The 12,860-nt window shown below is 47.1% G+C and overlaps 1 protein-coding gene across 1 annotated transcript; it reads right to left on the bottom strand.

The window, feature by feature from the left end:
• Positions 1-5,442: 5,442 nt before the first annotated feature.
• LOC147747845 (histo-blood group ABO system transferase 2-like) lies at positions 5,443-12,545 on the bottom strand. The gene is made up of 5 exons (XM_086936371.1): positions 12,457-12,545; positions 12,106-12,150; positions 11,877-12,014; positions 10,309-10,443; positions 5,443-6,396 (listed from the first exon to the last, which is right to left on the bottom strand). Exons 1-5 carry the CDS (start codon positions 12,543-12,545, stop codon positions 5,712-5,714), a joined length of 1,092 nt encoding a protein of 363 aa, XP_086792497.1. The 3' UTR covers positions 5,443-5,711.
• Between the last annotated feature and the right edge of the window lie 315 nt (positions 12,546-12,860).

Genomic DNA, 12,860 nt, shown 5'->3' with positions numbered 1-12,860 from the left:
AGAGAGAAGTAGTGAGCTAGACATAGTGCACAATGGAAACATCTCCGGAGACTTGATAGAAGGGAAAGTAGAGAGATACGTGTAGGAAAGGGGGGCGGGGTGAATGAAGAAAAGCAGTGAGATACAGAGCCACTGTGAGGCGGGTAGAAGGAAGATATATATGGAAGGCTGGACAGATATGGAAGACAGAGGCAGGAGCAGGGGAAAGTTAAGAGATAGAGGGGACAGAGCGAAAGGGACAATAATTCGGTACTGCGGCGCAGTCACTCACAGTAATGTTGCAAGTGAGGATTCCAGCAGACACAGGCAAAGGATCAAACGCTCAGGTGAGAAGCTGACGAGATTCACAGCTCCTCCCAAGGTATCACTTGCACAAAAGAAGCCCTTATCTGCCAATAGTTCAATTTCATGCTGGCAGGAAAGGAAGAACATCTCTCAACAAGCATTGGCGGCCGCGAAATCAAACAAGAGGGGGAAGTGCACGGAACAGGAACAGGCACCCATCAGGAGCATCTGGTGAGTCAGGGGGCGGGGGAGCAGGAGCGGGAGGCATTCCTTTGAAGTCTGATGCCGAAGCTCAGACAAATGGTGGAATGGTGGTGTGCAAGCGGCTTCCTTTCAAGTCAAATGGGGGGGGCGGGGGAGCGAGCGAGTGGGAGGGAACGAGCATGTGAGGTGTGAGAAGTGAGGCCGAGCGCGCGCTGGCGAAGCTTCACGCTTGAATGCCTCACATGCATTGGGGAGAATCCGCAATCCAAAACCTCTTGGTAGGATTTGCTGGTGGCCCTCTATAAGTCTCGACAGCAATGCGCAAGCGCATTGGCAGGTCGAGACCTAAAAACACAGGATAAGGTATCACTGACTCAAACAACCGTCCCCCATTTACTGAATGTTATCAATTGATGGTGCGCTGCAAACCAGCCACGGCTCCTCGTCGAGCAACAGGCCCCCGTGACGAGAATAAAGAGGGGGGCATTGATTACCGGGGCTTGTGGGGAAGAGGTCCTGACTAACCTTCAAACCACTTGGTTGTATTCAGGACCCGACGACCGAGACGATGACTGCAGGACCCGACACGACCCCCATACGACGGTGTGTTCGATCACATAATTAGTCACACAATAGCCCTAGACTAATTCAGTCACAAGCGTTTGAAGAGTTGCCTGCTCTATCCTACATTCTTCAATATAGCCGACGAAGGGACACAGGCCCGGCCCCGCAACCAAAGGCAGTGGCGCTGGTTACCACCCACCAGGCTGCCCAAGACAGCAGCTCTATCCCTCTGCCCACCGGCCTCAGTCTAACCTGTGACCGCTTTGTGCCCTGAACCAAGATGGGAGCCTGTGCACCCGACAGACTGCGGGCCACCGACTCGCACTCAATTGTTCCCCCTGGACACAAAATGGATGCCAAGCAGCCGGACCCAGATAGGAGGACCATGGCCAGCGGCAACCTCTGGCACCCAAGGCACACAAAACTCACCGCAATACTACGACGATCAGACTGAAGGCGACGAGCCAGCCACCTGACATTGTGTCCAGCGGGGGGGAACAAGAGACGACCTCCCGAGACGGCGTGTCCGGGGCAACAGAGGACGCCACGTCTACTGTCTTGTTTTCGTCTGTCAGATTCCTTCTGACAGTGGTGAGTTTTTGGATACCGAGGCAGTAGCCTCATTACTCCACATTCATTTTGAATTTTTTAGTCGCTGTTTAGGTTGTCTTATTGATGTGTGACGCTTTGTCACAGTTGAGGTTGTATCACAAGGTCAGCTCAGTGATGGGCCGCGTGTAGCGGTCAATTGAGTTTGCAGAACTGACAGCATGTTTCCTCAAAGAGTCTTGTCTTTGTCTATCTAGTACCTTCTGATAGTGTTGAGTTTTGGGTGCCTGCCGAGGCGATTATGCCCTCAGGCAGTGATGAGTTTTGCGTACCTGCCGGGCGTTTGCCTTCAGGCAGTGATGAGATTTTGGATGCTGCGTTGCTGTTTCAGTTTCACAAGGTTAGCGCTTTGATGGGCCGCGGGTGGCGGTCAAATGGGTTTGTAGAGATGTCTGCGAGTTTCCTGATCAGTGGGTTTTCTTTTTGATCCAATCCTTTGTAGACTGTCCTGTTGAGTTTGAGGAGATGGTCGTCCAACATCTCAATGCCTAGGTCTCTGTGGAGGTCTGCTGTTTGTGTGAACATAGGAGCACCTGCTGCAATACGTAAGTCATTGCTATGTAGTCTCTGTAGGTCTTTCCGAAGCTGCGGGCGGCAGCCACTCCAAACTTGTGAAGCGTATGTCATAGTTGGTTGAATTATTGCGGTGATTGCTCGCACCTTTCTCTGCATGGGCATCAACTTGGTCTTTAGGAGTGGGCATAATGCAGCCAGTTTGGCTGCTGCTTTCTGGCAGGTCTTCTCTATGTGGTTTCTCCAGCTGAGTTTAGAGTCTAGAGTCACCCTCAGGTAGGAGCTGCTGTTTTCCCATTTGATCTCATCCCCATTGAGGAGGATTTGTGGATGTTTCCTGTTCAGCTTCCTGGTGAATAATGTTGCTGTGGTTTTGCTTGTGTTCAGGGTGATCTACCAGTCGCTGTACCATTCTGAGAGTCTGCAGAGCAATGTCTCAAGGTTCTTAGTCACTTCTTTATCACTGAAGGATTGGGAGATGACTGCAACATCATCTGCGTAAAGGGCAAGATCAGTCTTCTTTAGGTCACTGGGGATGTCGTTTGTGAATATGTTGAAGAGGAATGGTCCTAGGATTGATCCCTGAGGCACTCCAGCAAGAATTGGGCGTGGCGATGAGCAATCTTCTCGCACCGCCATGTGAAAGGTCCGTTTTGAGAAGTAGCTAGACAACAGCTTGACCAGGTAGCTTGGAAACTTGAGCTTGATAAGTTTGTAAAGCAGTCCCTCATGCCATACTCGGTCGAATGCTTTGGCTACATCCAGAAAGACTACTCCAGTAGACTTGTTGATGTTGAATCCATGGCTGATGATGTCCACAGCTCTGAGGAGTTGGTGATTGGTTGAGTGGTCTTTCCGGAACCCAAACTGTTCTTTGGCTAGGAGGTTTTCGCTTGTCGCAAAATCCACAAGACAGGCGAGGATAACTTTTTGGAAGAGCTTTGATAGGCCAGATAGGAGGCTTATGGGGCGGTAATTTGCAGGATCCCGCAGTGGTTTCCCAGCCTTGTGGAATACGACGACTCTTGCTTCTTTCCAGGTGTTAAGGAAATACTGGTGCTGCATGCACGCGTTAAATATCTCAGCAAGATGATCCACTGCGGTATCTGTGAGCATCTTGATGGCTTGGTTGACTATTCTGTCCTTTCCTGGTGCCTTGCCGTTTTTTAGTGTCTTTACCAGGGCCAGTAATTCGCCCATTGAGCCTTCCTCAATGATTGCAGCTTCTGTTTCTGGTGGGTGCTCCCAGTGGTGCTTGGTGACTTCTTGCTCGACTTCCGTTGCCAGTCTGCTTGCCTGGTTAGGCCTGAAGGATGCCTCCAGTGTGTCAGCGAAGACCTCAGCCTTGTCCCTGTTTCTGCATGCCAAGTGAGTCTTCCCTTTTATCGGTGGGTTTGGTTCCTTCTTCCCAGTCAAGCATCGGGTCATTCTCCAGAGAGAGTTGTCTGAGTCCTTCAGGTTAGCTGTAGCTGCTTCCCACAGAGGACGCCCCGTTGGCGGAGTAAGCATATATACAACCACAATTCCTCGGCGCACCGGAAGTGACGCCCCTAGCGCGCCACAGGCCAGGCTTCCTCCCTGAGTCCCGGCATTAGAGGGGGGGTGGGTTAGTGCCCAAATGGCACTAAAGGGCCACCATGTGAAGGGCCGCTGTATCTAGCTGAACGGCATTTACACTCTGGGGTTTGGGTTACTCCAAGTCAGATTGTGCGCAGCAAATCTTTCTCCATGACATACAGACTTGCATCAGTCACACAGCCACAAAGTCAGTAGAGGTGAGCTGCGGCTGTACATTCTAGGAGGCAGCCTCTGGAAGTCTAGCAGAGGCACTGTCCACTTGGTCCCCCTCCCGGATCACACAAACTCACACCACACTGGTTAGTCTTTATGAAGAATTGAGGCTGCAGTTTATTTAGACACTTTCCAACATACAAGTGATCCTTGCACACCATTTCTTGTCTTTACTCACTGAGTTTGTACCTACCTTAGCATACCCACGAGCACTGTGTCCTCCATTCAGTGCTCCTACTCGTACCCATAAGCACTGTGGCCTACTGTCAGTGTGCCTTACCATACGCACCGTGCCCTACATTCAGTGCTCTGTAATTGCCGCAGCCCATGGACGAGCGTATCATCTGCTTCCAGCCCAGCCAGGTGACCTTTTACTTCCAGTTGTAACCTTTTTACCTTCTACTTCCGGGTAAGCATCTGCTTCCAACCCACCGGGTGACGTTTCACTCCGGTGCACCATTTTTCTTTTATTTACTGGCAACCGTCTACGTCCAGCCCGCCGTCCCCGGGTGACAATTCACTTCCAGTGTCCCTTTTATTTTCGATTACCAGGCAAGTGCCTGAGAAAGAGGGTGCTCTGGCCTGCATCCAGATTTAAACATCCATCCTTCCGCCCCCAAGAGGACCAAGTTACTCTCTAAATCTATGACTGGGCCACACCTTCCCTAGGTGGCCTCCACTAAGGCCCTCAGTCTAGCCATATCCGCACCATTTATTTAGTCTTCCATGCTATTTAAATGTTTCTAGCAACAGATGTAACTTGTAACTGATGTAACTTTATAGCAATGTGTATCCTCATGTAAAGCGCTCTGATATCTCCGGGTCTAGCCAGCGCTATATAAAACACTTAAAATAAAAATAAAATAAAATAAAATAAATATTTTCCTAGCCAAAATGCATCCTTGTTTCCATTTTGGATGTGAGGGCGCATTCTGGGCTAAGAAACTATCCCTTACTGGCAGGAGTAAGTAAAGGGAAAATCATGCCGCAAGCGAACATTTAGTGAGCTGCTGCTCGTTGCTCGTGCTGCTATTCATGTTCTGTTACAGTTAGCACTATTTCTTAATACAAAATGCACCCCCTGTCCATTATGGGTGCAAAGGGTATTATTGTACTAAGAAAATAGTACTAAGTGCAGAATTGCTCTTCTTGCATAATTCCGTATAATCTCATAGAATTTGGGGTAATTCTGCATGATTGAGTCATACGAAATTACGCCCACCCCATATAATTTCCTCCATGAATTGCTCAAGTAGAGATTCCACTGCATTGGAACACCCCACTACCTCCACCTTAACATGTTACACTTTCACCTAGCTTCCCCTCTACTGGACTGTTATACAGCACTGCAACCACTATTGTGTGATAAAATTCATCTCAAACGCCTAACGTACCAGAAAAGGAATTAAACTATTAGGATAAATCCTAAATTGCTTCTATCCCAATTGCACAGACATTAAATGGCCAAATAAATAGGATTCATTTTATTGTGTAATTCTTCATTACCATTAACAAACCACGTGTGTTAGACTGTTGAAACAAAAGTCGCAATTACTTTACAAAAATATATGGCACACTGTTGGATGTTAAATCTACGTTCACTCTGTGCACCAAAGATCTGAATTTGTATGTAATCCACAACTTCTAAGCATCCAATAGACCTCCAAGGCTTCAGTCAAGGTGGTGTAACCATTCCACCTTCCCCTTTACTGCTCCATTGCCCATGTGATGCCATCTCTGCACCACTAGTCCCGTATCCAGTCATGGTCCTTTGGCACTGCAATAAAACGTTTCTTTTCCAGCAGGTCTCCATGAGGCAGTTTCATGTCCCACATGTACTCTGGTGAGAGCACTTTGGTTGGCTTATGTCGAATCAGGTAACGGTTCAGGTGGCTTTCTTCATGCCAGACCGCCTCGATCGCTTGTGATTTGTCCTCCATGATAGCACGGTGACAGGTGTCAGTCAACTTGTAGATCTGCACTACAGTCCCAGCAAAGAATGCTCCCATGTAGTAGAAATCCCCTTCCGATGGACTGACGTAGGCCCTTGATTTAGGCCTCTGCTCATATGGGAAGCGCGATCGCGGAAGTCTGAAGTAGCCTGGGTGCAGTGTGGCAACAAGCTCTCCCAGAATCTCCACTCCCACACTATCACCAAAGACCATGTCCACGTCCATGCACACCAGGTATTGTACCTCGCCGTAGAAGCGTTGTTTGGCCATGCTGCTCAAGGCCTCCATTCGCCGCATGGAGATCTCCTGCCAAGGACTGTGGGCAGAGATCTGCAGGATGTCGACAGAGCGCCCTGGAGCAAGTGACGTGGTGGGGATCTTATCCGGCTGGTCAGTGAAGATGTAATAGTTTACCTTGCGCCCCACCATGAAATATTTCTCAGCAGAATGCAGGAAGAGTTGGAGAAACATTACATACCTGTGAACCAAAGCAACATGTGGGTCAATACAATAATGTAATGGAGACAAATTCTGCAGAGCATATTTCTGACTTTGGGTCGAAATAAAATACAAACCCACCCTTCATCCAGATTCCACCAAGAACAGTTTCTACCTATGGTACTTCATAAGACCTATCCTAGCATAGTGGCATACATTCTGTAACCATATCCCATCTGTGTGTTGCCAGCACATTCACCTCAGAGGTTCTACCTTACATCTCCTATCCAGTTTGGGTGCTCGAAGAAGAGCCATCTTTTCCTCTTTTGGCCAAGCTTAATCTCTAGTGGCTACCCTAGATGACTCAGCCCAAGTAACATGGAAAGCTGCCCCCCTGGAATTGCTCTCTTGTTCCTGCCCGGTGTGGCATGCATGACATAGTGTATGCCACACCATGCAGGAATGTGCTGCAGACTCTCTCGCGGCGGCTAACATATTACCGCCGTAAGACCACCGCAGCACCACCCGCTTGCCCTGGATTAATGTCGTAATCCGGTGGGCAGACTCACCATGGCCTTGCTGGTCTTCCTGGGACTGCGGCGGGGACAGTCAAGACCGCCAAAGTTGTAATAAGGTCCTAACTACCTTGCCTCGCACACACAGAAGAACATCCACCCAGTGAGCTATGGTCAGGTCAAAGGATAGTTCTGGAAGTTCGGATTGTTCGGGTCTTCCTTGAGAAGTCTTTCAACATCTTCTGAAATTAGAAACTTGGGGCCAGATGTAGGTGGCCAAATAGCGATCGCTAACGCTGAAATTCGCAGAATTTCAGCGTTTGTGATCGCTATTTGGCAGCAAGCACTGTAGGTAAGTTGAAACCTACTAGCAAAATAAGGAATCGCAAAATTGCGATTACTTATTTTGCTCTTGCATTTAAGGAATCGGAAATTGCAATTCCTTAAATGCAATGTAAGTAGCACAAAAGAAAGTGCACTTTAGCCTTAAGGAATCGCTAATTACCACCAACTTCATGTTGGTGGTAATTAGCAATTTTACTTTAAAAAAGCACTTTTTTGCTTTTTTTTAAGTGCCATGTGGCACACATTCATGCCCTTAGGGCATGTATGTGCGCCCATACAGCACACATGTACATTTCAGGGGTGCAACAGGGTGTCCATTTGGAACCCTGAAACCCTTGAAATTGCGCCCGCAATTTGAGAGTGCCTCTTGGTGACTCGCAAATTGCGGGAGCAATTCCTATTCATCCTAATGAATGGAAGGTATTACTTAATTGCGAATCGCAATTTGCGATTCACAATTTAGGAATATTAAGGAATCGCAAAAAATATTGCGATTGCTCCTTACATGGCATTTTGCGATTCCTTAATAGCGATTCCCTAAAAATCGATATTAAGGAATCGCAAACATGCATTTACCTACATCTGGGCCCTGGACTGAAGCCATCCATGAATCCAGTTCCTAAAGGTTAAAACGGAGCTTTCAGGTGGTGGAGCGGCCATTGCTGTGGACAAACTTCCTGAGGAAACAATGGAATATTTTCTTGTTCTGCAAACAGTCAAGGCAAACTCTGTTCAGTTAGTTACGCTTTCATTGATACCCATGTTTTGTGAGGTTGCATTTTCTCTTCTAATAATATTTTACTGTAAACAGTAGTCTGAGACAGGTTCTGTAAAAAAATTATTTCTAAAAAAAAATATTCTACACCATTTCATTCCATTAGATGCTAAAAGGCATTATTTTCATAGGACATGTCATCTGAGAGGCCATGGTATAAGTCTGAACTCTCATTTATCTGCTCTCTACAATGGCTCTTCTATGCCAAATTCAAAATGGTAGAGCAATGTAGGTGGAGCTAGCACACTCAGGCCTCATTTCAAATTGGGACAAGTGGTAATTATGCAGGTTTTCTATAGAATTATCACCTTCCATAACTGCAAGTTTTAATGGAAAAACCACCTGCATTCCCACTAATGTTTAGCAGGTGGAAACCGTAAGCAGAATAGGCTATGGAAATTGGGAAAAACGTGCATTACAGAGCCGGTAATTGCGGAAGAAGTATGTTATTCCCTGAGGTTCCGTGACAATTGTAAGTGGTGTTTTCGACTCGCACGAATACCGTCGAGTCTGGTATCTATGAACCGCAAATGATGAGTTTAGTAAGTGTGCGCAGTTTCGCTGTGCTAACTTAAACCGTTCGTTTGTTATGTGGGTTTTTCATCTGTACCCACGGGTTCCATCTTAGATACGGCATCCATTTTGTCTCTTGCCCTCAAGTAGCCAGCGAACGGACGTTGTCCGCTTCGCGACCCTGGGACTCCCAAGATATTTGCGGAAGACACATGTTCTTTGTAAGTGTCTTTATGACGAGGGGGATGCTACTGTAAGGCAGATGGCGCCGCTCGAGGCTCATCTTGCCGCACGGACTTATTGTCTCAGCCGTGCATCTCATTAGGCACGTCCCTTTGATGCCTGTATCTCGTGTTTCCCGATACCTCCCCTTTTACACCCTTTCCGATCTCCCCTCTGTCTCCGTCTTCCTCTGCACCTGTCCTCGTTCCTATTTCGATCTATTTTACTGCTGATTGGAATTTGCTAATGGTGGGAAGATGGTTTTTACAGTTGGGAACCGCCAAATGTTTCCGCACTTATGTTCCGGACCTCGTGTGTTTCAAAGTGACCAAAGCGACCCCTCTGGGGGATAATTGTGGGAACCGGGTTGTAAACTTTTGTGTTCAATGTTATCCTATGGGTAAAAACTGTATAAAAGGAGCGATCCACAGAACCAATTTGAAGCAGTCTCCCCAAGTTGCACGCTGTGTACTTGTCGTGATCTCTGTGTTCCCTGCAGCAAATAAACCTTGAATCTTTGACGTCGAAGGAAGTGTCCCGTGTCTCTGTGATTCGTACGCCGGAGCAGGTTACCCACGAAGGTTTCAGGTGTTGTGCCCTGGCACCGCTGGGTCTTAAAGAACCCAGTCCTTCAGTTGGCGCCCAACGTGGGGCTGCATCAGTGGTACCGGTCCAAGCCCGACGATCGTGAGGAACTTCGTGTGAAATCTCTGAGGGAAGGTGCACTCCGCTTCATCGATCCTGTTGTCGAAATAAGTGGCCCGAAGACTTTTCCCGCGAAGATTCCCGCCTCCGGACGGCTGCGACGGACTGCTGCCCTGACTGTAGACCTGTTTTGGCGCCTGGCGTAGACCTTGGTATAGCGAGACGATTGACGGGCCTTCCTGGAGACGCCATCGATTTTTGAGTTAAGTATTTGTGGGTCGCTCCCATAGTTCTTGGTTGTTGACACTTTAGCGAGGGTTTTTGTTGTTAGCGCTGTGTGAGTGTTTTTGTCGGTGACACTTTGCTAGCGTACTTTGTTGTATTGTTTGACGACTGCAGCCGCCAAAAACCGAGGGTTTTGTTCTTTGCTGGGACTTGGTAAATCCCGTAACCCTTGAAGTTTGTGAAACTCGGCTAGTGTGCAAGATGCCTGGTCGCAGTACTTTGTTTAGTTGTTTTAGACCTTGTGGTGTGGATTCCCGACTGGAGGACTCGTGTCCGATACCTCCGGTTGGGACTCCTACTTATGACCTGTATAGCAAACATGGGCTAGGCCCGATTACCTTTAACGATTATTGGATTACATATACAAAGAAAGACGGCGACCTTCGTTGGCCACCTCACGGTAGCTTCGAGGCGTCGATCTTAGATAATCTAGAAATGAAGTTGTTCGAACGTAAATCAAGGCCGGCCATGTTTGATGCCTTTCGGTTGTGGCGCAAAGAAGCCCGACAGAAAGAGATCAGACAGAATAAACGTAGTCAGCGAGATAATGTTGCTACCATAGTGAAGAAAGCTGAGCAGTTCCAGCGTGATAAGGAGGACAGAAGGTAATAAATCACACACACACATGGGCATAATATAGTATAACACCTACTTCTTCACAGCAAAGATGGTCAAGCCAATGCGCATGTCTGACGGAAACTGGGCATTCAAGAGCTGGGTGTCAAAGGTCCCCTCCCAGACAATGGGAGCCAGCCATGGGGTGAGAAGTGGGAGGCTCCTTCTCATCCTACCAAAGAAAATATTTAGAAGATAGAATTCATTAACATATTTGATGACATCACTGGAAGTGATAGCACACAATCTTCTACATTAGTGACAACACAGAAGTAACATCAGGAAAAAAATACAATAAAAACTCGAAATAAACGAAATAAAATTAAACCTACAGCAAGGCAGGCTCCTCGCTTACAAAAGTAGACCAGCACACTAAGTGGTACACAATGGCTCCTCATGGCCCCAAAGTGGTCTGAAGGAGAGCCTATGTTGTAGTGAAACAGCTACCTGAAGACTGCAAAGCTCTCAAAATCTACTCTGCACCACGTGTGTAGCTGAAGGGGTGTGGAGGAGAGCTTCCCTTGTGGAACGGCTTCCTGAAGCCTCCACCACTCTCACAAGCTAAACGGCATAAAGCAAAACTATGTACAGAGGTGCATAAAGGATTCAGGTTCTAGCACTTCTCAAGCACCTGGCCTCCCATGCTCCGCTGACCAATATTTAGCCTTCGGCCTGTGAGAGACAGCGCACCTCATCTCCAAATGTGTGTCACTCATAATGAGTAAGTCTTGAGATCTCCGAGCAGTGGGAAGAAAGATATTGTGTTACCAACAGACATAGCAATGGGGCCTAGAGAGGTCTTTTGAACAGAATACCAGGACTTTCACAAACCTTTGTCACTTAAGTAGTAAGAAAAAGTTAAGAATGTGTTTGTTTTTAAAATTGTACTTTTGTTTTTCAGCAGATAACGAAAAATTGGAAAGACTCCTCTAAATTGTCTTCTTTAGCTTGGTGGTATGCTGGATGTCACAACCATTGCCTCGATACAGCACTCGTTCATCCTATCTCTTGCTACATGAACGATTACACCTCTGGCGCCCCCTCACACAACTTCTAGATGATACCGTGAAGAAAACTTCTTCACCTGCTCCCTCACTTCTAGAAGTTACCAAGCCTCCTTGACCTCCTAGTGTTTGTAGTTAAACATGCTTAATTTATCATTTCCGATAACATCTTTTAAATTGTGTATTTTTGACATGTACTTTTATTAATGATTCTTGTGAATCTTTGACTGTATTGATATCATTTTATATTATCTTTTTACTATTTTAACGGGGATTGTATACCATTATCATTCTTTATTACGCTTGCTTGTATTTATGCATTAACAAATGACTACTTGTACGATGTATTGTTTTTATGTTCATATTAATCATTTCAATAAACCTATTCTTCAACTGAAAAATTTTACTTTTGGTATTGAAGTTAGATCTACACGTTATTACACCTTATATGCTAGTATTTTGTATCCCTCTTTAAGTGTGTTTGATTTGGTTATTCAATAAGATGAGAAGCGGTTCCAGTCGTCACCAACATTCAGAGTGGAAGTATCTTCAAAATAAAATGGATAAGACCTCGTCGAAAATGTTCACTGGCAAAGCTGACCTGATCTCCTGAGAATTGAGGTCAATGGCGATCTCGCAGTGCGCCAATGGATCCGTCAGCGGGGGTCCGTCGACAGCACATATTCTCGGCTGTTCCAGTAGTTCCATGATTTGGAGGGTCCACGTGGTGTTGGCATGGCTGGCGAGAGTGAAGAGAACAAACACGTACAGTTACACATGTTGTCAGGCCCTCGTCGCTTCACGGGAAACAAAGAAGGCCACAGACTTACCAGTTCTCTCTATTCACCATCTGGGAGATCAACATTAACACATTCCTGCCAATCAAAAAGACAATAAGAAATACATCATTTTAACTCAAAGGGTTAAATACTCAACACCTCTTTCCCCACATTTATTTCATCACCACCAAGGGGAAATTAAAAATATCTTTAAAAAAAGGATTTTGGCCGTAACGCAAAGAGAAGGCACATTAATAATTACTAAAGGTTATTTCTTGCGACTGGAGCTCCCAAACATCTTCTCACCAACCTCTGGCCGACGCAATCGGCAGAGAGTAGATCCAGGGACGATCGCACTCGTTACTCGATCGAGTCCTAGTACTGATGATGACATTGACTTACCAAGCAATCAAAGAAGCGACAAGGCAGAAAAGCAGCAGGCCCAGCACCCTCCTGCGTTGCCGGGCAACCCCCGACGACAGCGACCTCATGCTGAGACACTGGCGCCAAGGAGCAGGCCTGCGGTGCCCAGGTGTCCGCGCTCACCGTCCGGAGCCAGCCTCTCGCTCTCCCATGATCAATGCTCCGTGGACTTTACTCCATCCTGGCCCTGGACCTCACGCAGCATCACCCTGGATTCAGAACTAGGTGCTTGTGACGTCACCGTTGGAACGAAACCAGCATCCAACCAGGTGCGCTGCCCGGCTGAAAGTTCCAAAGTGCGTGTAGTGTAGTGTACAACTGCAGTGCACGAGGCACTGTGCTGGCTTAAATGTAGTGTGTTAAGTGCGGGCTCCACTGACGAC

This window comes from Lissotriton vulgaris, chromosome 1_1 (genome assembly GCF_964263255.1).
Source record: "Lissotriton vulgaris chromosome 1_1, aLisVul1.2, whole genome shotgun sequence".
NCBI lineage: Eukaryota > Metazoa > Chordata > Amphibia > Caudata > Salamandridae > Lissotriton > Lissotriton vulgaris.
This window is presented reverse-complemented; position numbering and strand designations above follow the sequence as displayed.

Coding starts and splice junctions, on each gene's coding strand:
- LOC147747845 (XM_086936371.1), bottom strand. CDS start 12,545: ATGAGGTCGCTGTCGTCGGGGGTTGCCCGGCAACGCAGGAGGGTGCTG. Junction 12,015..12,105: donor ATGGTGAATAGAGAGAACTG/GTAAGTCTGTGG, acceptor CACTCTCGCCAG/CCATGCCAACACCACGTGGA. Junction 10,444..11,876: donor CTCAATTCTCAGGAGATCAG/GTCAGCTTTGCC, acceptor TTTCTTTGGTAG/GATGAGAAGGAGCCTCCCAC.